Source organism: Muntiacus reevesi, chromosome X, assembly GCF_963930625.1.
Source record: "Muntiacus reevesi chromosome X, mMunRee1.1, whole genome shotgun sequence".
NCBI lineage: Eukaryota > Metazoa > Chordata > Mammalia > Artiodactyla > Cervidae > Muntiacus > Muntiacus reevesi.
In genome coordinates, this window is record NC_089271.1 from 41,188,810 (window position 1) to 41,215,916 (window position 27,107).

At 41.9% G+C, this 27,107-nt stretch overlaps 1 protein-coding gene and 1 non-coding gene across 2 annotated transcripts; one reads left to right on the forward strand and one right to left on the reverse strand.

The window, feature by feature from the left end:
- Positions 1-10,539: 10,539 nt before the first annotated feature.
- On the forward strand, positions 10,540-10,612 carry TRNAS-GGA (transfer RNA serine (anticodon GGA)). Its single transcript has one exon. It is a non-coding gene; the product is annotated as a tRNA-Ser (tRNA).
- A 13,863-nt stretch (positions 10,613-24,475) lies between these two features.
- On the reverse strand, positions 24,476-25,123 carry PPP1R2C (PPP1R2C family member C). The gene has a single exon (XM_065916717.1). The coding sequence runs from the start codon at positions 25,121-25,123 to the stop codon at positions 24,476-24,478; it is 648 nt and encodes a 215-aa protein (XP_065772789.1).
- Between the last annotated feature and the right edge of the window lie 1,984 nt (positions 25,124-27,107).

The window sequence follows — 27,107 nt, forward strand, 5'->3', positions numbered from 1 at the left end:
ATATAGCAAAGTGATTCAGTTATACATATATATATATATTCTTTTTCATATTTGTTTTCCTTATAGGTTACACAGGATATTGAATACAGTTTCTTATGCTATACAGTAGGATTTTGCTGGTTATCTTTTTTGCATATAATAGTGTGTATCTGATAATCGCAAACTTCTAATTCACCCCTCCCCCACCCTCTTCCCCCTTTGGTGACCATAAGTTTCTTTTCTATGTCTGTGAGTCTGTTTCTGTCCATTGAGCATTTCTAATTACAATGTCCTAAAAATTTCTTTCCACTTGGCAGTAGCATTTCAGGATCCTTCCTGTTGCTGAAAGGATCATCGTGTCTGCACTTGATCTCCAGGCTGTTCCATTCTCCAAGTCTTTTTTATTCTACATTTCCTAATATTCACCAGAGGCTCATCTTGTCCCGTAACCAAACTTCATAGCCATGCTTCCTTCTATATTAGTTATCTGTTGCTGAATAACCATATTACCACAAACTTAACAGCTTAAAACAATACACACTTATTATCTCACTGTCTATAGGTCAGGAATCCAGCATGGCTTAGCTGGGTCCTGTGTGTCATGAAGGGCTTCCCTGGTGGCTCAGTGGTAGTGAATCTGCCTGTGAATGCAGGAGAAGCGAGTTCGATCCTTGGGATGGGAAGATCCCCTGGAGAAGGGAATGACAGCCCACTTCAGTATTCTTGGTTGGGAAGTTCCATGGGTAGGAGACTGGTGGGCTACAGTCTATGGGGTCGCAAAGAGTCAGACATGACTGAGTGACTAAATAACAACAAAATTGCATCATGAACCCTGGGTGTTGGCCAGAGCTAGAGTCTCATCTGAAGCTCAAATGGGAAGGATTTGCTTCTAGTATAATTGAGCGGGATGTTATGGGGGCCTTCCCTGGACAGACTTCTCCCCCAGATCCTCTGCTGTAGCTCCTCTTTGAAGTACCTAGATAACAGCATCTGATGCACATTTCCTGAGTTGTTTTACAGATACTAACACTCCCACTAAATGGAAGTCATGACTATGAGCCCCTAGACCTACTGGTGCCAAGGGGTAGATAATGTTAACACCTGTGAAACTGCCCAGTTATCTCACCATAGATCAATCAGAGAATTGTGCCCAAGCTGACCTTGTACCCTGGGACTCCCTTGCCTCACCTGGCCTTTAAAAAAGCTTTGCTGAAACCCACTGGGGAGTTGGGGTTTTTTTAGCACTAGCTGGCTCAGATGACTTGTATGGTGCCTTACAATAAACACTGCACTTTCCTTCACCACAACCCGATGTCAGTCAATTGGCTTTATTACGCACAGGTGACCAGTCCCAAGTTCGGTAACTCTAGGTGTTAACACTAGGTAACACTAGGTGCATGTATTGTGACAGGATTCAGTTCCTTGGGGGCTGTTAGCCAAAAGACCACCTATGTTTCCTTGACATGTGGACCTCTCCAACGTGGTGGCTTACTTCATCAAATACAGAAAGGCAGAAAATGTGCTAGGCTGATAAAAGTCACAATTTTATGTGGCCTGACTGTGGAAGGGCCAGCCCATCAATTCTCCCAGCAGTCGGAAGAAACTCACAGGTCCCTCGTACACTAGAGTGGAGGAGATCACACAAAGATATGAATAGCAAGAGGCAGGGAAAATTGGGGACCATCTTGGAATCTCTCCATCACAATTGTTCTATAACCCAAAAATGATCTCTAAAACATAACTAATAGAAATTGAAAATGAGCACAAAATCCAAATCAGCCCAGCAGATACTATTGAAATCTTCATATTCCCCTTTGCACAAACAGTCTTAGTGCACCCTGGCCTGACTTCCAACTGCCAGCGTCTATATCTCTTCATTTGAGAACTTCTCGCATGACAGGAGTCTGCTTTGTCCAGAGGATACATTTTTTTTCTTTCTTCCATTACGATGAACTGTTCTGAAATGCAATAGCTCATACAGCCTTTCTGAAGAGGCCTCGTAAGATCAGGCAATTGCTTCTACTAGTTGTGAAGCTGTGACTAGCTTGAAAACATGATCTACTTTATTTGTGTCCTGTCTTCCTTACTTCAGGGAAGTACTTCTTCCCTTTCTCCTCACTCCGGGATTCTCGGATTTGCTCCCTCTGATAAAGTCACCATATAAGCTTTTTGCCTAAAATTCTGTTTCCCACATAGCCCAGGCTAAGACCTGTAAAATCCAATCATCAGAATTTGCCATTCAGAGGAATGAGGAAATAGACTTGTCATCTCATTCCCAAACACAGAGCATTTTTCAAATACACTTCTCTCTGGCCTCAGGTATCTACTGGGTTATAAACTCTGCCCTGAGGTTACCCTGAAATATTAATACTTCTAGTCCTCTTGGTCCCATTTTCCAATAACCAAGAAAGAATTGGAATCCTTCCTGAGGCCCCCGTTCTAGCCATGGGAAGCATGTTTATCAGATACATGATACTCTTTTTACTTACCCCGAGGGGATTCCTTTTGATCTTTCAGGGTCACAGTTCACCATGTGAGTTTTAAAGCCACCAATGAAGAAAAAGTAGTTCTTCTAGTCAAGATCCAATTTGAAGAAGACACACAAAACAAAATGGAGAGAAAGGGCCCTCAGGCTGCTGAACACTTGTAAAGTAAAGCTCCAAAAAAATAACATAAGCAGGCCACACACAAGGAAGCAGGCAAACTTTGTTTTGCTGAGAGGACTCTTTTCCTTGGGTGAATTCCAAGAGGGAACAGGCGCCGAGTGAGTCATAGAATAAGTAGGGCAGAGTTTGCCTTTCAGGGAATGCGATCATGTAGGCGGACCTGTGGCCCCTGGAGGATGCTCAGCCTGCATGATTTCCTGAATCCCAGACTATGTCAGGCAGAAGGCAGCCTGCAGAATTCGCATATCCATGTGGATGGATGCTTTCTGGTTCTCTTCCCATGCCTGCCACAAACTGAGTTTTCAGAGGGAGTTCATCATTGTGTTTGATCAGCCATCTTAGTGAAACCTTAGGGGAGGCAGAGTTGAGTCTGAGGTTCTTAAGGGATACCCCCAATCTGGAGCAATGCCAAACTGTGGGGGCAAAGTAGAAATTTGAGTGATGTGAGTTGACAACAGCTCAATGGGATGCCATAGCAAGAAATCCAAAGATAGGTCCTGAGACCAATGTACAGTGCCAATGGTAGGAAGTGCTTGAGAAGGAATTCAAAAAGGAGACAGTCTTAAGGGGAAAAGGAAAGGGACCCTGTATAGTGCAATCTTCAGAATGATGCTCTCTGCGGCTGGGTATTTATAGAACTGAGTGCATGCTCAGTTTCTCAGTCATGTCTGACTCTTTTGAAAGCCTCTGAACTGTAGCCAGCAAGGATCCTCTGTCCATGGGATTTCCCAGGCAAGAATACTGGAGTGGGTTGCCATGCCCTTCTCCAGGAGATCTTCCCTACCCAGAGATCAAACGTGAATCCACACTCCTTGCATCTCCTACATTGGCAGGCAAATTCTTTACTGCTGAGCTATAGGTGAAGCCCCTATGAAACTGGGCAGTTCCATGTGATTCAAAGGACCAGAGGCAGCAGAGATACTACTCTAAGTCAAACAATATGTTATAGATTTCCATGTCGGAGACACTTATAGTCCAATACTTCATGATTTCAGTTTCAGTTCAGTTTCTCAGTCATGTCCGACTCTTTTCAACCCCATGGACTGCAGCACTCCAGGCTTCCCCATCCATCACCAACTCCTGGAGCTTGCTCAAACTCGTGTCCATCGAGTCAGGGATGCCATCCAACCATCTCATCCTCTGTCATCCCCTTCTCCTCCTGCCTTCAATCTTTCCCAGCATCAGGGTCTTTTCCAATGAATCAGTTCTTTGCAACAGGTGGTCAAAGTATTGGAGTTCAGTATCAGTCCTTCAGTCCTTCAGTATCAGTCCTTCCAGTGAATATTCAGGACTCATTTCCTTTAGGATGGACTGGTTGGATCTCCTTGCAGTCCAAGGGACTCTCAAGAGTCTTCTCCAACACCACAGTTCAAAAGAATCTATTCTTCGGCTCTCAGCTTTCTTTATAGTCCAACTCTCATATCCATACATGGCTATTGGAAAAAACATAGCTTTGACAAGATGGACCTTTGTTGGTGAAGTCATAGCTCTCCTTTTTAATATGCTGTCTAGGTTGGTCATAACTATTTTTGCATGGAGTAAGCATCTTTTAATTTCATGGCTGCAGTCACCATCTGCAGGGATATTGGAGCCCCCAAATAAAGTCTGCCACTGTTTCCACTGTTTCCCCATCTATTTGCCATGAAGTGATGGGACCAGATGCCATGATCTTAGTTTTCTGAATTTTGAACTTTAAGCCAACTTTTTCACTCTCCTCTTTCACTTTCATCAAGAAGCTCTTTAGTTCTTCTTTGCTTTCTGCCATAAGGGTGGTGTCATCTGCATATCTGAGGTTATTGATATTTCTCCCTGCAATCTTAATTCCAGCTTGTACTTCATCCAGCCCAGCATTTCTCATGATGTACTTAGCATATAAGTTAAATAAGCAGGGTGATAATATATAGCCTTGATGTACTCCTTTCCCAATTTGCAACCAGTCTGTTGTTCCATGTCCAGTTCTAATTGTTGCTTCTTGACCTGCATACAGATTTCTCAAGAGGCAGGTCAGGTGGTCTGTTATTCCCATCTCTTTCAGAATTTTCCACAGTTTATCATGATCTGCACAGTTAAAGGTTTTGGTGTAGTCAATAAAGCAGATGTAGATGTTTTCCTGAAACTCTCTTGCTTTCTCTTTGATCCAACAGATGTTGGAAATTTGATCTCTGGTTCTTCTGCCTTTTCTAAATCCAGCTTCAACATCTGGAAGTTCACAGTTCAGGTACTGTTGAAGCCTGGCTTGGAGAATTTTGAGCATTACTTTGCTAGCATATGAGATGAGTGCAATTGTGCAGTAGTTTGAACATTCTTTGGTATTGTCTTTCTTTGGGATTGGAATGAAAGCTGACCTTTTCCAGTCCTGTGGTCACTGCTGAGTTTTCCATATTTGCTGGCATATTGAGTAAAGCACTTTCACAACATCATCTTTTAAGATTTGAAATATGTCAATTGGAATTCCATCACCGCCACTAGCTTTGTTCATAGTGATGCTTTCTAAGGTCCACTTGACTTTGCATTCCAGGATGTCTGGCTCTAGGTGAGTGATCATACCATCATGATTATCTGGGTTGTGAAGATCTTTTTTATACATGGTTCTTCTGTGTATTCTTGCCACCTCTTCCTAATATCTTCTGCTTCTGTTAGGTCCATACCATTTCTGTCCTTTATTGTGCCCATCTTCGGATGAAATGTTCCCTTGATATCTCTAATTTTCTTGAAGAGATCTCTAGTCTTTCGCATTCTATTGTTTTCCTCTATTTCTTTGCATTGATCACTGAGGATGGCTTTCTTATCTCTCCTTGCTATTCTTTGGAACTCTGCATTCAAATGGGTATATCTTTCCTTTTCTACTTTGCCTTTATCTTCTCGTCTTTTCTCAGCTATTTGTAAGGCCTCCTCAGACAACCATTTTGCCTTTTGCATTTCTTTCTCTTGGGGATGTTCTTGATCCTTGCCACTTGTACAATGTCACGAACTTCTGTCCATAGTTCTTCAGGCACTCTATCAGATCTAATTCCTTGAATCTATTTGTCACTTCCACTGTATAATTGTAAAGGATTTGATTTAGGTCATTCTTGAGTGGTCTAGTGGTTTTCCTTACTTTCTTCAAATTAAGTCTGACTTTGGCAATAAGGAGTTAATGATCTGAGCCACAGTCAGCTCCTGGTCTTGTTTTTGCTGGCTGTATTGAGCTTCTCCTTCTTTGGCTGCAAAGAATACAATCAGTCTGATTTTGGTTTTGACCATCTGGTGATGTCCATGTGTAGAGTCTTCTTTTTTGTTGTTGGAAGAGGGTGTTTGCTATGACCAGTACATTCTCTTGGCAAAACTCTATTAGCCTTTGCCCTGCTTCATTCTGTACTCCAAGACCAAATTTGCCTGTTACTCCAGATATTTCTTGACTTCCTACTTTTGCATTCCAGTCCCCTATAATGAAAAGGACATCTTTTTTTGGTGTTAGTTCTAGAAGGTCTTGTACGTCTTCATAGAACTATTTAACTTCAGCTTCTTCAGCATTACCATTTGGGGCATAGACTTGGATTACTGTGGTATTGAATGATTTGCCTTGGAAACAAACAGAGATCATTGTGTTGTTTTTGAGATTGCATCCAAGTACTGCATTTCAGACTCTTTTGTTGACCATGATGGCTACTTCATTTCTTCTAAAGGATTCTTGCTCATAGTAGTAGATATAATGGTCATCTGAGTTAAATTCACCCATTCCAGTCCATTTTAGTTTGCTGATTCCTAAACTGTCAATGTTCACTGTTTAACCACTTCCAATTTACCTTGATTCATGGACCTAACATTCCAGGTTCCTATGCAGTATTGCTCTTACAGCATCGGACTTTACTTCCATAACCAGTCACATCCACAATGGGATGTTGTTTTTGCTCTGGGTCTATCTCTTTATTCTTTCTGGAGTTATTCTCTACTCTTCTGCAGTATCATGTTGTTCCACTCTTCTCCAGTATCATATTGGGCACCTACTGACCCGAGAATTCCTCTTTCAGTTTCCTATCTTTTTGCCTTTTCATAGTGTTCATGGGGTTCTCAAGGCAAGAATACTGAAGTGGTTTACCATTCCCTTCTTCAGTTGACCACGTGTTGTCAGAACTCTCCACCATGACCTATCCATCTTGGGTGGCCCTACACGGCATGGCTCATAGTTTCATTGGGTTAGACAAGGTTGTGGTCCATGTGATGAGACTGGTGATTGTGGTTTTCAGTCTGTCTGCCCTCTGTTGGAGAAGGATAAGGGGCTTTTGGAAGCTTCCTGATGGAAGAGACTGACTACACGGGAAACTGGGTCTTGTTCTGATGGGCAGGACCATGCTCAGTATGTCTTTAATCCAATTTTCTGTTGATGGGTGGGGCCGTGTTCCCTCCCTGTTAATTAAGAAGTAGTACAGATGAATAGATTAGGTGTTTCTCCACCCATTTCAAAATCTGAGCACCTGAATCCTTTCTATGCCATTTCTATGTTCCATGGGTTATTCTTTGAAGAAAAAAAAATTCTCTGCTGCTCAAGAGCAGAGGAAAGCATTTGTGGAGGTGGTGGTGGGGTGAAGAGTTGAAACAGATGGTTCCCATTCTTCCTGCCACTGATGAATTTATGATTAGAACATTCTAGAGTGCAATGTCCCTGGAGAACATGTGTGAGTGTTCATAGCACCAGTCATTGTTTAGAAAACTCTGATAGTCTTGAATTCTGTTCCTCAGTATTTATCTGTATGTGTGTGTGTGTGTGTGTGTGTATGTGTGTGTGTACCATAAAATAAAGACCTCTTTCTAGCTTTTTATCCTCCAGATAAACTACCCAATATGTCTATACCACATCAGGATAAGACATTCACAATCATGACCTTTGATCAACACCTGATCTTAGAATTTCTTGTGCGTTATCCAAGACTAAATTACATTCAAAGTGGTTTTAGTGTTAAATGCATTTTTCTACATATCACTTCTTTGCAAAGTTGTAAATGTCTGTGAGGTGTAGTTGCACTTCCCTAGTGGCTCAGTGGTAAAGAATCCACCTGTAATGCAGGAGACGCAGGAGACACAGGTTTGATCCTATGTCAGGAAGATCTCCAGCAGGAGGAAATGGCAACCTACTCCAATTTTCTTGCCTGGGAAACCCCATGGACAGAGGGTCTACAGTACAAGAGATTGCAAAGAACTGGACACAACTGTGGTGTGGTTAGTTTGTTTCTAGCTAGTGGACATTTGATTCCTATTAATAACATTTTAGATAAAAGGAAATGCATTAGCACTTGTTAGAACACTATTATTTCACAACTTTTCCCTCCCAACCAAAACACACCCTCAAACCCTCTGCCCTGTGTTGCCTTCCCTATCTCACCTGGTAAAAGCTATATCGAATTTTGTGGTACTTTTTTTTTCTTTCCTCCAACCAGGGATTAAACTGGGGCCCTTGACAGTGAGAGTGCAGAGTCCTCATCAGCAGACCACCAGGAAACTCCCATTGACCATGTTCTTTTTGATTATCTTTTTTCTTTGTGTTTTTAATTGTCCAGTTTTTTCCTTGTTCACAAATGCAGTCCATGTTTTCACCTGAACAGCAAGACTACCCACTTCAAAATCATACACTTGGTTAAAATAAATCCATGAGCTTAGAAATTCTTTATAGAGCCCTCATATGTCTGTATTTAATGACTTGTTGTGTTAGAGGCTTGCTATAGAATTGTTGCCCTGGAATTTATTTTCGTTGTGTTGATCCTTGGCTCTCAAGTCTTCCTAATTTTTCTTATTCTTGGATTCCTTCTATTTTGGGTTTTACTGAACCACATTCTTAAGCAACTTTATTTTTTTTTTTTTCAGAAGTGTGTGTAGTTGTTAAACTTCCTCAGTCCTTGCTTGTCTGAAAAGGTCTTTATTTAGGATAAAGAATAGTATGTTTAAAACATTTTGCTTTGAAATTTTGAGACATTGTCCCATTGTCTTCTAGCAAGTGGTGTTTGTAATATTATTTATCACGATGGTTTCTTTTTCCATTTCCCACTGACCTTTTATCACCAGAAGCTTTTAGGATTATGCCTTTATCACTGTTATTACAAAATTTTAGTTACATGTCTCAATGTGAGTTTTCTGTGTTTATTCTGCTGAACATTTATTGGGCTCCTTAAAGTTGATGATGTTTAATTAAACTCTAGGAAATTTTCTTCTATTATTTCTCTGGTTATTTCCTTTTCTCCATTTCCTTGCTCTATCTTTCTGGAACTCTGATTAGATATCTAGCCTCCAAATTGTGATTTTCTTTGTATCTTAGTTTTCTCTTTCTTTTTTCTTTTCTAATATGTATTTAGCAAATCATATTTTAAACTTCCATGACTTTATTTTTTGCATGTTCCTCTTTAAAACATCTTATTATTATTTTACCTATGCAATATTTTCTCAAATCTCTTGAAGGATTTTTAATAGATTTTGTTTTAACTTATTTTTTATTCTTTCAACTTTAACTTATTTTTTATTCTCTCCTCTGGGTTAAAAAAATTACATTAGTTTCTTCTAATGTGAGTTGTTGGTTTTTTCAAATGTCATGTCATCCTACATTGTATATTTGGACTTATAAATGTGGAATTAGAGACTTCCCTAGCAGTCCAGTTGTTGAGACTCGGTGCTTCCAGTGCAAGGGGCACAGCTTCAATCCCTGATTGGGGACCTAAGATCCCACATACTGCAGGGCAACCAAAGAAGTATTTTTTTAAAAAAATATAGAAATAGGTTGATTAAAAAGAAATACTTGGCATTGACTTTCTTTGGTGCTAAGTAGATATTTCTCCACATGAAAGGGAAGGCATATCATTTGTTGGGAAGCTTTATTTTGGAGGGTGAAGGGGCAGAAATAAGGGAGGCAGATTGGACATCTTTCATATAGTCAAAACAAAGAGACCTTTACCATAGGGTACCCAAGAACCACAACAGGACTCCAAACCTTTCAATTCCTTTATACAACTATTCTCCTATTTGAAAGTAGAGACAGCCTCTTCACATGAGGACTTGAGGGTGAAGGACATGGTATAACTATTTTTGATGTAGTATTTCAATTAATCACTGTGAGTTCCACACCATTTCTCAATTCAACTCTTTGTATCTACGAGTTCCTCATTCAGAATTCCTCCACCTTCAGCTGCCTCTTCCCCATCTGCTTTCTGTGTTGTGAGCTGATACTTCCACAACTAGTTTATCTGTTAAATAACTCCATATGTTTTCAGTCTTTCAGACATTTGTCAAAATCTCTGGTCAATCCTTGGTCCTTTATTCCCTTTTTAGTTCTATTATAAATGTATTCCCTTTTATACTTCTTTACTGTCATTTCAGTGAGGTTTGGGAAAAAAAAGTAAAGCCTGCCATCCTGAAGCAGGCTGAATGAATTTTAGATAAACCTCATTCTATTGAAGTCTGCTCCAAGGGAAAGAGAATTACAGAAAGTAGTCAGGCTATTTATGCTAATTTTTATGTAGTAGTTCCATCTTTCAAATTCTGTTCCCAGAAGATCCCGTAGCATTCTAAATATTAAAATGTTGGTTGGCATACTCTATTACTAAATTATACATGATGCGAATTTAACAATCGTATGCAAATGCTAATTGTTGTTAAACTACTCATACTGCACTATTAAAATCTGTATTCACATGTTTATAAAGTTTATAACTTACAAAGTATTTACATATATCTCAGTTGAGTGTCATTACAAGCCTTTGAGATAGGTATATCAGGTTATATTAGCTTCTGCATAGTGGTGAAGACAATTAGACTGTCCTGTTTCTAGTCCTGGAGTAGCCAGTTAACTTGCAGAAAACTATCTTAATGTCATATAAACTACTTAACTTTTCTTACGTCCAATTTCTCATCTGTAAACTTATTAGACTGGGCTTCCCTGGTGGCTCAGAGGTTAAAGCATCTGCCTGGAATGCAGGAGACCCGGGTTCAATCCCTGAGCTGGGAAGATCCCCTGGAGAAGGAAATGGCTCTATCTATTAAGCAAACCTTTGCCCCAGTTAAAGGAGCTCATTGAGAGCATGGATCTGATTATTCATTTTTGCATTCTCAGAGCCACATAAACAAAACATATATAACATTTCAAGTTTAAGGATATTCTATGAAAGTTACTTAGCCAAAGGGACATTAGTGACAATACCAAATCTATATACTCACTTTTACATTCTTGGGCCCTCTAGAGCCAATGAACTTAAAAAGTGAGACTCACTATGTGGATTTTTTAGGAAAGTTCATTCCATTGCTGTTCTTTAGGAAAGTGGCATGCCACTACATGCCACTATGAACCCAGATGAGTTAAACTTGCAGCACATCAATACATGAAGGATTAATGTTTAAGCAAACAAAATGGTTGTAGGCTCAACAGGTCAAGAATCCACCAATGCACATATGATCTTCCACTTGTGATTGCTCTCATTTCTGATCCTAAGATGAGATTTAACTTTATAGATTCTAGAATTCCTTTGCTTTCATTGTTTTTCTTTTCCAATTTTTTTTTCTTCTGCTCACATGATGCTGATATAATGCAGAATGTTTGCACACATTGTCTCTGAAGCTTCAAAACAGTGGAATCAAAGTCTTCCAGGGCACGGAAGTTTTGTTTGTGGCAGGAAGAAAACAGATGGGATATAAACAGGTTTGGATACACCAGGGATATTAATGATGTTGCATGAAAATAAATAAGTATATCTAAAGAGCACACACATTACTTTCACTCTTCTCCATCATAAAGTGAAGTCGCTCAGTCGTGTCCGACTCTTTGCGACCCCGTGGACTGTAGCCTACCAGGCTCCTCGGTCCATGGGATTTTCCAGGCAAGAATACTGAAGTGGGTTGCCATTTCCTTCTCCAGGGGATCTTCCCAACCCAGGGATCGAACCCGGGTCTCTTGCATTGTAGGCAGATGCTTTACTGTCTGAGCTATAAATCCTATGTCACAGACAGAAGTTCATTTTTATCAATAGAAGAGGCAGACAGAACATTAGAATATAGTTTTTCTTCCTTATCACAGGGAATCAGAAGGGCAAAGAATAGAGTCTTGGAATTGATACACCAAAGCTATAAATAGCATTCAAATATGGTGAGAAACTTTTAGTGAATTTCAAAACTAAAACTAAAATTTCAAAACATGGAAGAGCTTCCATCTCATGATGATAACTTGCGTGTACTTTCTAACAGATGGCATGGCCATTCACATTTTTATGTATGTTGGAGAGATTTTTAAAAATGTAGCTGGTGTTTATTTATTGTCAGTTGAACTTAAGATTGTCATCAAAACAGTGTCCATACTGACAATCACAACTCAACCGGAGTCAGATGAACTCATGGGTCAGAAATCCCTAATAAATTCTGGATAAAAGGAAAGTGGAGGGTCCTGAGAACAAACTGATTAAGGCTCCAACAGAGCCAACTGGGAAAAAGCAGCATTGACTTTTCCTGGGTCTCATGTCAAAATCTGGGGGCAGGAGGGTCTTGTCAAAGCAGTACTTAAGTATAGCAATGCTTAAGGTGGGTGATCTGTCCTTTGTTTATTTCCTGCTGCTAACAACCTTCTAGTCCTAGCTTTGTGTGCTGCTCTGCTATGAAAAACCCAGTAGTCAGACATACCTCTGAAACTTCAGCAGATAGAATGGACTTCAGATGGCCCATTTCTGAGGACTGGGCAGACAGCTTCAGGTTTGACATTATATCATACTCAGCTCAGCATGTGGTAGAGGTCAATCCCAGGTTGGTTTTCCTGGGGAAAGAGATTCTGATTTAGACATTAGCATACAGGTCTTTCCTGGTAGCTCAGATCGTAAAGAATCCACCTGCAATGCAGGAGACCAGGGTTTGATCCCTGAGTCAGGAAGATTTGGAGAAGGGAATGGCTACCCGCTCCAGTATTCTTGCCTGGAAAATCCCATGGACAGAGAAGCCTGGTGGTCTACAGCCCATGGGGGTCACAAAGAGTCAGACATGACTGATCGACTAACCCTAAGTAACACTGGCTCCTGGGATCTGCACTGCCTCGACTGTGAGCAGCAAATTTTGCCTTTGTTTTAGGCCACATCTAAAGGTAGGGCCCTGGATGATTGGGACTGATCCCAGAGCTCCATGGAGTGCTTCATGACAGTTCTCACAATAGCGAGAATATTAAGTTATGCTAACGGTGTCTGATACTGTCCTATGCCCTCTCCAGGTGTTACTTCACGAATCTTCCACACAACCCCATGGCACAGGTAGTTTTGCATCTCACACTGGTTAAGGAAGCTGAAGGGACACAGGCAGGGAAGGGACCAGGGGTGTCTCCTCTTCCCTCACTCAGAGAAGATGAGGAATTCAGGAGTCATGCATGGTTCCATGTGCACTGCCATCTTTCTTATTTTCCCACATTGTCTTTATGCTTGGATACTCCCAGAATACCATGGTGCTCCTCCCTGCACAGCTGGAAGAGGCAGAATGTCAGCCAGAGAGGGTATAAGGGGCTGGTCTGGAGTCAGGCTTTCTGAGACAGGACAGTCTCCCTGAAGGCTTTTCTGAGTTCTAAATACAAGAGCAGTGCCCGAATCAATTTGAAAACATGCTCCAATCTATCTTCAATTTATGCTTCCCAGATATAAAGGGAGAGATTGTGTGGCTATATACAAATATCACTTCCCCTTGGCTTCACACGCCTTGGGTGCCTTTTGGTCTCTGTAAGTACTTATGAAATGGAGAAACTAACCTCTAAGGTGAGCTAGAGGTAACCCTTTAGTTGGACTAAAGGGACTTTAAGACTCCTCCCAGCTCTAAAAATTTTATGTTGCTATCAAAGTTGATAACAATTAATAAAGCAAATTCAGAAGAAAAAAGATTTAGAAACACCCTGAGAATATAAAGTGTCAGATATTGCTATTAATAAAGGAATGCAGTTCTTACCGGTGGTTTGGATTCATGAGACAGAATTAATTCCTTTATTTCATAAACTTGGCTGTGTCCTAGAAGTTTCAATGCATTTTAAAATTAAAATTAAGACTGGCTTTATATCTAAATCCTGCTTGCTGCCCTTCCATTTCATCTCCTACTTTGCAGACTTAGTGGTGATGAAAACACCAAGGACATCTTCAAAGAGAAGGTTACTTGAAGCAGCTGCCACTCAAGCATGGCTTTGGGGACTGTCACCTTTTCACTTTGTTTTCACCTGTGCCCCTCACAGCTTATGGTGCTGAAGCTTGAGGAGCCTCAGGGAAGAAACAACTGTGTTTGAATAGGTAAATGGTAGGTGAATGAGAGAATCCAATTTGGACAGGAGGAAGAAGTTTCCAGATTCAACTTCTCAGCTCAGTTCTCTCACATCTATTGGGTAGAAAGCACTGTGCCGGGGGGCATCAGACATGTGGTCACAGTTCCTGTCTTCAAGTGGCCCTCAGTCTCAGGGGAGAGAAGAGATAGACTTGGGTATGTCCAGCACTCTTCCAGAAATGATTAGCAGTTTAACAGATGGAGAAAAGGAATGTGGGCAGATGAGAAAAATAACAATAACGGCTCCCACTTATGGAGTACTTATTAGAGGCCATGTGTTTCACTAACCTCTTTTCACTTAATCATTCCAACAATCATACATGAAAGCCACTGTTATTATTAAACTTGCTTTAAGGAGGTAACATGGTTTCCCTTAGGTCACTCACCTAATTAATGGTAAAGCTTAGATTCAAACTTTGATTGTTAAAATGTATTAGTTTTGTTTTGTTTGTCTGAGAACTATCCTGCTAAAGAATAAATTATTCTATTTTTTAACTGGAGGATAATTGCTTTACAATCTTGTGTTGGCTTCTGCCATACAACAACGTGAATCAGCCACAAGTATGCATATGTTTCCTCCCTCCTGAATTTCCCCCCTCTCCCACCCTATTCCACCCGCTCTGAGTTGTCACAGAGCACCAGGTTGAGCTCCCTGTGCCCATATAGCCTCTTCCCACTGGATGAACCTAGAGCCTGTTATACAGAGTAAAGTAAGTCAGAAAGAGAAAAATAGATTTTGTATATTAACACACACACACACACACACACACACACATAAACTAGAAAGATGGTACTGATGAACCTGTTTGCAGGGCAGGAATAGAGATGCAGGCATAGAGAAAAGACTGTGGACACAGTAAGGGAAGGAGAGGGTGGGACTAATGGAGAGAGTAGTATTGACATATATACTATGTGTAAAATAAATCTATTTTTATTGAATTATAATTTACAATGTTGTATTAAAAAGCAGAGACATTACTTTGTCAACAAAGGTCCGTCTAGTCAAGGCTATGGTTTTTCCAGTAGTCATGTATGGATGTGAGAGTTGGACCATAAAGAAAACTGAGAGCCGAAGAATTGATGCTTTTGAACTGTGGTGTTGGAGAAGACTCTTGAGAGTCCCTTGGACTGCAAGGAGATCCAACCAGTCCATCCTGAAGGAGATCAGTCCTGGGTGTTCATTGGAAGGACTGATGTTAAAGCTGAAACTCCAATACTTTGGCCACCTAATGTGAAGAGCTGAATCATTTGAAAAGACCCTGATGCTGGGAAAGATTGAGGGCAGGAGGAGCAGGGGACAACAGAGGATGAGATGGTTGGATGGCATCCCTGACTCAGTGGACATGAGTTTGGGTGGACTCCGGGAGTTGGTGATGGACAGGGAGGCCTGGCGTGCCGTGGTTCATGGGGTCTCAAAGAGTCAGACAGGACTGAGTGACTGAACGGAACTGAACTGAATGTTGTGTTAACTTCTGCTGTACAGCAAGGTGACTCGGTTATACACATATATAATTCTTTCCTATATTTTTTCCATTATGATTTATCCAAGGATATTGAATATAGTTTCCTGTACTATACAGTAGGACCTTGTTGTTTATCCATCCTATACAGAATAGTTTGCATTTACTAACCCCAGAGTCCTAGTCCATCTCTCCCCTCCCCCTTGGCAACTACAAGTCTCTTCTCTGTTTCTGTGAGTCTTTTTCTGTTTTGTAGACAGATTAATTTGTGTTATATTTTATATTCTACAACCAAGTGATATCACATGACATTTGTTTTTCTCTTTATGACTTATTTCACTTAGCATGGTAATCTCTAGCTCCATCCATGTTGCTGCAAATGGCATTATTTCAATCCTTTTTTTGCAGCTGAGGAGTATGCAGTTGTCTATATGAACCACATCTTCTTTATCCATCTATCTGTTGATGGACATTTAGGTTGTTTCCGTGTCTTGGCTATTGTGAATAGTGCTGCTATAAACATAGGGCACACCTAGATTTTTTTGACTCCAAATGTTTCACTGTCAATTACTATATCCTTTTGCATTACCCCAAGGTTGGTACCTACTATTCTGGCTTTGGAGATTGAGGTGTGGTTGATACGAAATGTGGAAGACTGAATAAGATATGTGATAAAAAGAGGAAGACACATATTCTGAGGAAAATGAATAGCCCAAGAGAAGATGAAAATACAGATAAATCCTGGGACTCTGAGTGGGGGGCGACAGGAACATCCACTGCACAAGTGAGTGTGTGGATGTGTATGGGGGGGCAGTATGTAGAAAGATGAGGAGGAAGAGCTGGGGAAGAGTTACATATAGACAGGTGGGGGACAGCTGGAGTAGAGTTGTAATCTGAATCAGGACGCATACCTGTTCATTCTCCCCAAATCTGTGCATTGTCGTGACACCTAATGTGATGAATTTTTGCAAAATTGTATACACTTTACATACACACACACACACACACACACACACACACAGAGTAACAGTGAGATTTGTCCCACAGAGAGTTGAGCTCAGCTCATTAAAAAGCTGTACAGTACGGCAGAAGTTCTCAAACTTGAACATCCATAAGCATCCCCCAGGAAGCTTGTTAAAGCCTGCTGAGATTGCTGGGCGCTGGTCCTGGAGATGCTGATTTCATAAGTCTGGGGTGGACCCTGAGAATATGCATTTCTAACCAGCTTCTGGGTGATGCTGATGCTGCTGTTCTGGGGATCAAGCTTTGCTTGGCGCTGGTGGAGAGTGGGGTGTGCTTTTGCTGTGAGTGAGAAGTGAAGAGGGTCCACAATAGAATGTTAAAAATCATCAGCTTCCTGAGACCAATGTCAGGTCTGTGTTCCTGTCTCCAGCTTTCCCCTCTCCACCCTGTTTCTTCCAGGCCCCATCCTGTAGCATACAGTTTTTCAAAAGCAGGCGTCTGATTACGTCACCCTCCTTCTTAAAAATGGCAGTGGCACACTTGTGGACACGGGGGCGGGGGTGGGAGGAGAAGGTGGGACAAATTGAGAGAGTAGAATTGAAACATATATATTACCATATATAAAATTAGATAGCCAGTGGAAATTTGCTGTATGATGCAGGGAGCTCAAATCTAGTGCTCTATGACAACCTAGAGGGGTGGGATGGGGTACGAGTTGGGAGGGAGGTTCAAGACGGAGGGGACATACGCATAACAATGACTGATTCATGTTGATGTATGGCAGAAACCACTACAACATTGTAAAATAATTTTCTTCCGATTAAAAACAAATAAATAAAATGGCAATGACTCCCTTGACCTTGGCACTGTAGGTGAAACCTTTCAGCACCCTTCTTACCTCTTTAATCCCTCACATTTTCTTTCATAAGACACCATGCAGGTCCCTGAAACAAACCACACTGCCTTTGACCTACATCTGGAATGCCAATCTCCCTTGGCCCACCTCTCTTCATTTGGCTAAATTCCACTTTACTTGGAAGTATTGTCCTCGAAATCAACTCCATGGGAAGGGCTTTTAAGACCTTGGCAATGCCACTTGAAGGCCTCTTTAAAGCCCTCTTGCACAGTATAGAAATGGTCTAGTGACAAGGCTGAGTTGTCACTAATCCGGGGACTCCTTGAAGGCAGGCACTGAGTCTTGGCACTAAGTACATGAATAAGCAAGTTGATCAATTACAGTTGAACTAGTGTCATTTCAGATCTACCAAGTATTAACCATCATATCTGCTCTTCCTGGGGTAAAGGATTATGTGCTTTCTTAGAGCCTGAGCTACCATGGGAAAAACTCACTCACAAATAGCATAAGGAAATGACAACATGCCATTAATAACCCAGAAGAAGCAGTATCTGTTTTAGGATTTTTCCATCTGGGCACTACAAACTAGAAAAGCAACTGTTTTGCCTCCACAAAGAATGTATTTTTTTTTTAACAGCACACTTTCCAAAAGGACACTCCTTCTGTTGCATTTTGATCTATCCTGATTTAATTTAAAGTTTGGAGATGGGGTTTGACCTTATCTATCAGTGGCTGAGCCGTTGTCTCAGGGAAATGCAGTTTGAAACTCATTAATAGGGTAGCCTGTATATTATAACTTAGAAGCTCTGGGTTATCACTGATGCTTGCAATTGCTATGGAAACTGGGCTCATATGCACCTTTCAAAGTCTGCTTTAAAACAAGAAAAAAAAAGAAGAGGAAAGAATAAGATATTTGTGCCCAGCATGCATAGGCAGGTTCAGTGATGCAAATATGCTCTGCCTACACAATGATAAAAACAATTTTTTTTTATATTTTTAAGAGCTAATAATGTAAAACCTTATATTAGAGAGCTGTGTTTATACTGGTGAGAAAAAATGCCCAAGGCAGCTTTCACCCCAGTCCCCCTCCCTGCCACAAACACAGACACACACCAGCAGTTTTCAGTTTTCCCCAGATTTTTTGCAGCCTGTGTCCTTAAATCCCCCCAAAGCCCCTGCACATGCAGCTTCAGCTGCTAAAGCCCAACCCATGTGGACACCAGCAAAGAGTTCAACCTCTCCTCCCCCGACTCCATCACCTACAAATGTATATTAATGCTGCCTTTTGCAGCTTAGGGACTGACTTTTCCATTTTAAAATGATAGTGCTAATTTGATCAAGTTTCTTATCAAAGATTTCCCGGTGTATTCTTCCTTAAATTTGGGTTTTGGAGGTTCCATCCCTCATCCCTCTCCCTGCCCACCTTTCTTCCTAATAACCTTAATGATCGAAGTAAGGTATTGTTGGGCTTCCCTGATGGCTCAAGTGATAAAGAATCCGCCTATGATGCAGGAGACACAGGAGAGGCGGGTTCGATCCTTGGGTAGGGAAGATCCCCTGGAGGAGGAAATGGCAACCCACTCCAGTATTCTTGCCTGGAAAACCCCATGGACAGAGAAGCTTAGCAGGCTACAGACCACGGGGTGGCAAAGAGTCAGACAGCACTGAGCATGCAAGCATGCATGCATGCATGGTATTTTGTTGGGCCAACCATAATGTAAGTAGTCAACAATTCCCCTGGGGGAAAGTGTAGGCTACCACCTGAGGCAGAAGTGAGGGGCAGTAAAGAAGCCAGAGCAAGCTGGGGAGAGGGGCAGTGCACAGAAGTGCTCCTGGGGATTAGTAGATACAAGCTATTACAGATAAAATAGATAAACAAGGAACTACTACTGTATAGCATGAGGAACTAGAGTTGATATCCTGTAATAAGCCATAATGGAAAAGAATATATACATTTAATTGAAGTATAGTATAGTACATAGGGCTTCCCTGGTGGCTCAGGTGGTAAAGAATCTGCCTGCAATGCAGGAGACCTGGGTTTGATTCCCTGCCTGGGTCAGGAAGTTCCCCTGGAGAAGGACATGGCAGCCCACTTCAGTATTCTTGCCTGGAGAATCCCAAGGACAGAGGAGCCTGGCGGGCTACAGCCCCTGGGGTTGCAAAGAGTTGGACACAACTGATCAACTAACACTTTCATTTTTACTTCATAGTATATAGTTATATAACTGAATCACTTTCCTGTACACCAGAAACTAACACAACACTGTAAATCAACTATACTTCAATTTTTAAAAAGTGACTCCTGAGTGGTGTGGCCTTACACAGGACGTCATCTTACTCCCCTGAGACTCCCAAATCACCTATCCAGCCACCTCATTCTGTCCACCTTGGCTCTTCCCCACTCCTCAGTTTTGTCCCCATTTGCCAGTCTTGCGCCAGGTGGCCCTCCCCAAAGACCTGATTTGTCACCAGGGTAGCACAGGAGTGGCAAAACTCATTCGTAAAACAGACAGGAACTGGCTCAATGGCCCAAGTAAGGGACATAAAATTTTAACACAGTAGAAAAATGCAAGAGGTTTATGGTCTTGAATGTTATCATTTCTATCTCAGTATTTCCCTACACAAGTGGAGTCATTCGTCTTCTATTTTCCTCCTTTAGTGTTTTCCTTCTGTCAGGCTCCAGCCTGGCTGGCCTCTCTTGCTGCCAGTCTCCTGGCTTTCCTCCACCCTTCCTCCCCAGCCATCTGGGGAGGGATGAAGGAATGAAGATGGGTCCCTCTCTCCTCCCAGCACAAGCCAGCACCTTCCCCAACCCACGGTTTCAACCATGAGCCCCAATGTTCCAAACGAGGACAATACAGTGGCATAAAGCAGGAGTCAAAAAAAGGAAGCATGGTTCACATTTTACATAACTGCTTCACTTTTGAGACAAAGTATCTACAATTCCTCATTCAAATAAGATCAAAACTCTGAGCATGGCAGAAAAGGATTCTCCCAGAAAACAACACAGAACCATTTGTTACTGCCTCAGAGGTCCTCATCTCTGTTTGTTTACCTCCCTACTTGTGAATCCTTCCATGGTTGGCCCGTAATCCCTCTTTACTGCCCGCCTCCCCAACCCCAACCTGGTGTGAGCAGGGCGTCTGATGCTGCTGAACTAGATCAGGTCTCAAAGGCTAGGCTCCCTCTGTCCTCACCTTCAGGAGACCAGAGCTCCTCTGAAGGCTGCTGCTTGCTCCGCAGGCATGTGGAAATCCCTTCGTTGCTTTCAAGCCGTTAATGTAATCTAAATCAGGACTTGTCCTTCTTTAAATACAGGCATCCTCTTCTTTGAAAGTCTTCATCAATGAACATTTCAGAACCATACAGTTATCCTGCACTAGACTTAGACCTCCTTGAGGGCAGAGATTATGTTTCATTCATCTTTCTTTCCCTGGCTACTGCACCTGACACCGGGCCGTACTTGATAAATGCACACAAAAATATTTGTGCACTTCAAAGTGCAATTGACAAATATACTTGCCCCTGGTGGCATCTTTGCATGAATGAATGTCTCAGGCTCCTGGCTGAGCACAAGCTCAGAGCAGGGGATGAGAGGTGGCAGCAGAAGGATGTGGGCAGTGTGGCAGAGGTCACAGGCACCTCTTAGAATAGATTGGAGGACATTCTCCTTAGACCAGTTGCACTATCTATACAGAAAAGCAGCCCCTACTACAAGGTCAAGGCAGACATGTGTGATTAAGGGGGAGGGGTGGGGTGGGGTGGGGTGGGGTAGGGTAGGGTGGGGTGGCTTCCACCACCATTAAGGACCTGCACAGAGCCAGTGTTTTATGGTGGGGAAAACATCATGCCTGAGTCAGCCAGACAGGCCTGGGTATGAACCCTGATTCTATCATCTAGCAGCTATACATTTGGGCCAATTATGCAATGTTTTTTATTTGAAATTTTCTCATTTCTCAAATGGGCAAAATACTATTTCAAAGGATCATTGGCATCACTGAAAGAGATAAGGCTTTCAAACCCCTGGTACCATGTCTGATACACTGCATATGCTCAATAAATGGTGATTAGTAGTGGCAGTGGTAATAGTATTGCTTTAATTATTTGGCTGAGTGAAGAACTCTTCTTTTTCTCATCACTTCTTCACTAAGATTTTGTGTCCTCTTGATGACAGTTCAGAGTTAATGACTCACTGAGAGCGAGTCATAACTTTTAAAGCTAGTGAGCTTAAACCTCCACTTTTTTTTCTTATTTTTCCCCTTCCCTTCCCAACTCTTCACTTCTGGGCACCTCTTTCTCTCACTTTTATAATCCCATCCCTTTCATCAATATTCATACCATATTCTTCATTTACTCTACGGTGTGAAGGGTTGATAAGTACCTACAGTGTTACTCCCAGAACAAAATCCTTTAAGAGAAAAAATTCTGATCCTTTGAGTTCAGTGTTTGTCAAATCGAAGTTGTAATTTAAAGGAACCAATTTAGTGGCTCTTGACTATCATTTTTTAAAAATAATACTCTGCCTTATTATAGCATGTTATTTACTGTACTAATGTAGAGGGGAAACAATGGAAACAATTTCAAAATCTAGGGGGAAAATGGATTTGCTTTGGCCTTCAAGTGAAAGTTACTCTTTTTTAGCAATTCATTTATACCATTTTCTGTCCCAGGTTTTAAATAGCCAGCCTAGCTGAATGTCATACTTTAAAATGAGTGAACAAATGGTGACATCAAAAGAGTTAAGCAGAGGAGGTGATGTTGATAAAAAGTTGAAGCTGGAGCTAAACATTCTCAGATTTCTTTTTCAAAAGGAAAATCAAACTTAAATAATAAAGGTCCATTTTCTATGCATCCTAATACCATGTCACTTAGGAAATCATCACATGGAAAAAAAATCTTTTTAGATTACATTTGACAAGGGTACCAAAATCACCACAAAGAAAAGGAAAACTTGATAAAGTGAATCAAATCAAAATCAAAATCTTTTGCTTTGCAAAAGTGTCTGTAAGAGGATAATAAGCTACCAATTGTGAAAAAAAAAAATTGCAAAGAACTCTCAAAGCTGAATAGCAAAATAATCAAAATAGAAAATGAGCAGAAAGCATTTCACTGAAGAGGATCTACAGATTGCAAATAAGTACATGGAAAGATGTTCAACATCATTAGCTATTAGCAAAAGGCAAATTAAGACACCAGTACACATATATAAAAATGACAAATAAAAAATAGAGATAACACCAAATGCTGGTGAGGATGCAGAGAAACTGGAACACTCACACGTTGCTGGGTGCTGGTGGGAACGTAAAATGGCACAGTCACTCTGTAAAACAATTTGGCAGTTTCTTAGGAAACTGCAACTACCATGCAAGCCAGCAATTGCACCCCTGGGCATTTATCCCAGAGAAGTGAAAACTTATGTTCACACAAAAACCTGTACATGAATGTTCATAGCAGCTTCATTTATAATACCAAAACCTGGAACTAGTCCATATGTCCTTGAATGGATAAAAGGCTAAAAAATCTGGTATATCCCAAAAGGTTACATGCTATATGTTTTCATTTATATAACATTCTTGAAATGACAAAATTATAGAAATGGAGACCATGTGGCTATAAAAGGGCAACCTGAGGGATTCTTGCTGTGATGGAATGTTCTGTATCTTGATTGTAGTGATGAAGTCAATATCTTATTGTGACGTTGTACTACTTTTGCAATATGTTACCAGGGGGAATCCGGGTGAAGGGTACACAGGCTCTCTCTGTATTATTTCTCACAACAGCATGTGAACCCACAATTGCCTCAGTAATGTTTCAAAGAGAAAAATGGGAATACACACACACACAAAACCTTTGAATTGTCTTCTGTCCACGTACATTCTGGGACTGTAATCATGTCACTGGTTGCACAGGAGTCTGTTGTGAAAATAAAACCTCAGTTGTTATCTAAAAGGTAATTAGAACAAACGATGAACTAATAATAGCAAATTATTTAGCAGGCTGTAAACCAAAAAGGTGCAGAAATTTAGCAACTGAATTCTATTTCCTGACTATTACACTTCTTCTATGCAGTCTATTTTCTCCACATCTTAGAACACTGAAGGAGCCATGACGGTTGAAACAGAAGTGACACTGTGGCAACAAATGAAAGAATATTTGAGAGAAGGAAGCATTTCTAATCTTTTGACCATCTATGAGACTCCATAAAAACTGTGCTGTGTATGCCCCAGAAAAGTGAAAGTGAATATTATCTTAATTTGCTTTCAGTGTTTATAAGAAAATGACTAAATGTTTTCTTATTAAAAAATAGTCCTTTTTCCATAAATTATCAGGTTAAAATTGTTCCAATGTCTACTCTGCCTGTGTGCACTATACAGGCAGATTTGATATTAGTTATTCTTAAAAGTCTAATGTTATCTCAGTGGTTCCTTCTCAGACCTGTCTTACTCTCTCCACCCTTTGTTTCCTCAGTCCTCCTGGGGCATGAGGGAACAAAGGGTGGAGAGGGCAAGACTTCCTGGGGATGAGGAAATAAAGAGTGGAGAGGAGAGGGCAAGACAGGTCTGGAGAAGGAACCACTGAGATAACATTAGACTTTCAAGGATAATTGATATCAAATCTGCCCATATAGTGCACAAAGACAGAGTAGAATATTGGGACAATTTTAACCTGATAATTCATGGGAAAAGGACATTTTTTAATAAGAAAACATTTAGTCATTTTCTTGTAAACACTGAAAGCAAATTAAGATAAAATTTAAAGCTAAAATGCAACAATAACTCTTATAATATATTCACTCTCAAACAGGCTGATCACCCTGAAGACAAGTGTTTTGCAGCCTGAATATTCATCAGACTACATAACCCACTGTACCAATCCCATTTTCCCTTTGTAACAAAACCGTTTCTATTAAAGCTAGTATGTCTAGAAGAGAATATAAATTAGTCCCCCCACCCCACCCTTTTAAAAACTTTAACACATCAAAAGCTATATACTATGTACATGTACCTTAACGAACAATTTTCTCAAAGTAATGGGGTTTTAGACGAATATCAGAATCGTTATTTACAGCAAAGTACCAAAGAACCGGAGATTTTTCCAATTAAGCTATTATTTACTATGTTTACCATTGAATTATCACAGTGCAATGTAACTGCTAAGTATTTCAGTACTTGCACGAGCTGCACAAAACAAGAAGTTGCAGATTACGGGAACAAGCTCTGGATCCAACAATTGCAGCGTGGATCGAGCGTTATCTACTCATCAGATGCGGTCTACTCGTCGTCGTCTTCGTCATCATCATCGTCGTAGCAGCAGGTCTGTCTCTGCAGGCCTTTGTCGCTGGTGGCGCCTTGCTCTGCTTCTTCCTGGGTGGTAGTCTTGTCGAGGCTGGTGACATGCCAACTTTCTTCATTTTTATCATCCTCGTAGTCATGCAGTAGATCTCTGGAAATAAGTTGTCGGGCGAGTTTGATGTTCTTTCCTTCGCTGTAGTGAAGTTTCCTCTTCATTTCGAACTGCCGATGTTTCTCCTGCCTGTCAAGGTAGATCTTGCTGCTGTGCGCTCCATCCATTTCGGGCTCCCGCACTGGATAGTTGGAATCGGAGGTGTAGGTAGCGGCTAATCTCTTGGCTAAGCTGTCGAGGGCCGAGGTTTCACTCTCTGCACTTCCTTCCCCATAGTTCTGCAGACCGAACTGGGGAGTGCTGGGCTCATTCATCTTCATGAAATCGTAGTCTCTGTACTCTGGACGGTAGGTCGCCAAGATGTTCAACTCGTCCCACTTTTGGGATTTCTTTCTACGGACCTCCTGGAGTGGTCCACCAGACTGCTGGGCCGAGCCTGCGACTGAGGAAGTGGTGGAACCTTTGTTTTTCAGGATTCCCTTGATGGGCCGGCGAGAGGTGGTAGAGGCTGACATCTTTGGAGAGTGAAGGGCCGCCGCTGAGTGTTGGGTCGCCGAAGCGGCCCGCCGTGCTTCAGGCACAAACTGCTGCGCTGTCTGGCTGCCGGACTGTGCCGACTGCCCTAAAGGCCTAGTCCCAGCTCCTGCGTCACAAAGTACCCCGCAGGTGACGCCACAATGTTCGCAACCTCCGTCAGCTCCCTCGTCAGCACCCTTGTCAGCACCGTCGTCAGCACCGTCGTCAGCACCGCCGTCAGCACTGCCGTCAGCGCCTAGGGGAAGGGGGCGGGAGAGTGGGGGGGATGCCCAAGCTGACCTCTTTTTTTTAAAAGTGTAAGATTAGGAAATCTGGAGAAGGGCATGGCAACCCACTCCAGTATTCTTGCCCGGAGAATCCCATGGACAGAGGAGCCTGGTGGGCTACATATCCCATGGGGTCGCAAAGAGTTGGACATAATTGAACCACTAACACACAAAATAGGAAATCTCCCTTCGTTGCACGTGAAACTGGGAAACACTGTCTTGTGAATTTCTCTATCCCCTGTCTGTGTGCAGGTGGACTGTGTAGAATGTATTTCTCCCTGGGGGACACGGTCCAAAGTTTCAAAGCCACTCCTTTGGTTGGAAAGACTGGAGGCCTAGGCGCTAGAGGGGCCATTCACTTCCAGCCCTCTCCCACAAACACGACCCCTGCCCCTCACTCCTGTTGCCACCCACACCTCCCTTTCCCTGTACCTACACACCCCCACAAACCCTTCTGACCAGCCCCGCGATTAATGGTCCGTATGCCCAGCCACTTATGGGTACCATGGGTAACTTTGCTGCCTCCTCATTCCCTGCCCACCCCAACATCTTCCCTGATCATGTATTGCTTCCTCTCCCATCCAGTCTTTCGCTACTGGCTTAACTATTAATATTTCAAGAAACTCCAATTCTGTCTCTTCTGCCACTACCATCTCTGGTCAGGGTTATAGCCACAGCCTTTGAACTAGTCCCCATCACTCACCCCATCAGGTCTCCTGCTGGCTTCCAACTTCTCATTTACTTTAGATTCAGTGTGGTTTTTTAAAACCACCATCAAATCTTGTCACATCTCTCTTTCAAACCCTTTAATGGCGTTCCTTTTTCTTTTAATGTAAAGTCAGAAATCCAGAAGAGGTGGAAAAGCGGCTCTATGAGGGGCTGTGATACCAATTTGGAGCCCTCTCCCTGCCATTTCTCTCCACCCTACCTCTACCTCTTTTCCTCCCCTCCTTTTAGTTCCAGGAGCAGTCCCCTTCCTTCCTTCATATCCCAAAGTTTCTCCCTAGGTTCTTCCCACAACCTGGAATGTCCTTTGACATTTCACCTCAGTCCTGACTGCCTTAATAGATACCTGTTTCCTGACCTCCAAAGCATATCAGCCTTCCTGTGTTTTCATGGCCTCTCCTAGTGTCTCTGGAAGCAGTCGGAGTTGTGGCCATTATGTCTGTTATCTGTGTACACTACATTTCTCACCATTATCTTCATCTTCACAACATGATGCTATACCTGGTAGATCGTAGATCTACCATAATTTTTACAGAATGAATAATAAGTGATAGGCTAGTGCTACTATGTGCATCCTGACCCTTTGTGACCCCATGGACTGTAGCCTGCTAGGCTCCTCTGTCCATGGGGATTCTCCAGGCAACAATGCTGGAGTGGTTTGCCATTTCCTCCTCCAGGGAATTTTCCTGACCCAGAGATTGAACCTTAATCTCTTGTGTCTCCTGCACTGGCAGGCAGATTCTTTACCACTGAATCACCTGGGAAACCCATAATAAGTGATAGGTGATAGGTAATTGGAAGTCTGAGATTTCTGAGTGCAGAAAAGGGGACTCTAGAGCTTTCACTGTCAGTTACAAGTTGTTCAGTCATGTGACAAAAACATCCCACATGTGGAATTTGGGGGCTGTTCCAAAAGAGTGACTTTGAAACATTTTGTCCTTCACAGGCCTCATATTTCATAGGCAGTAAC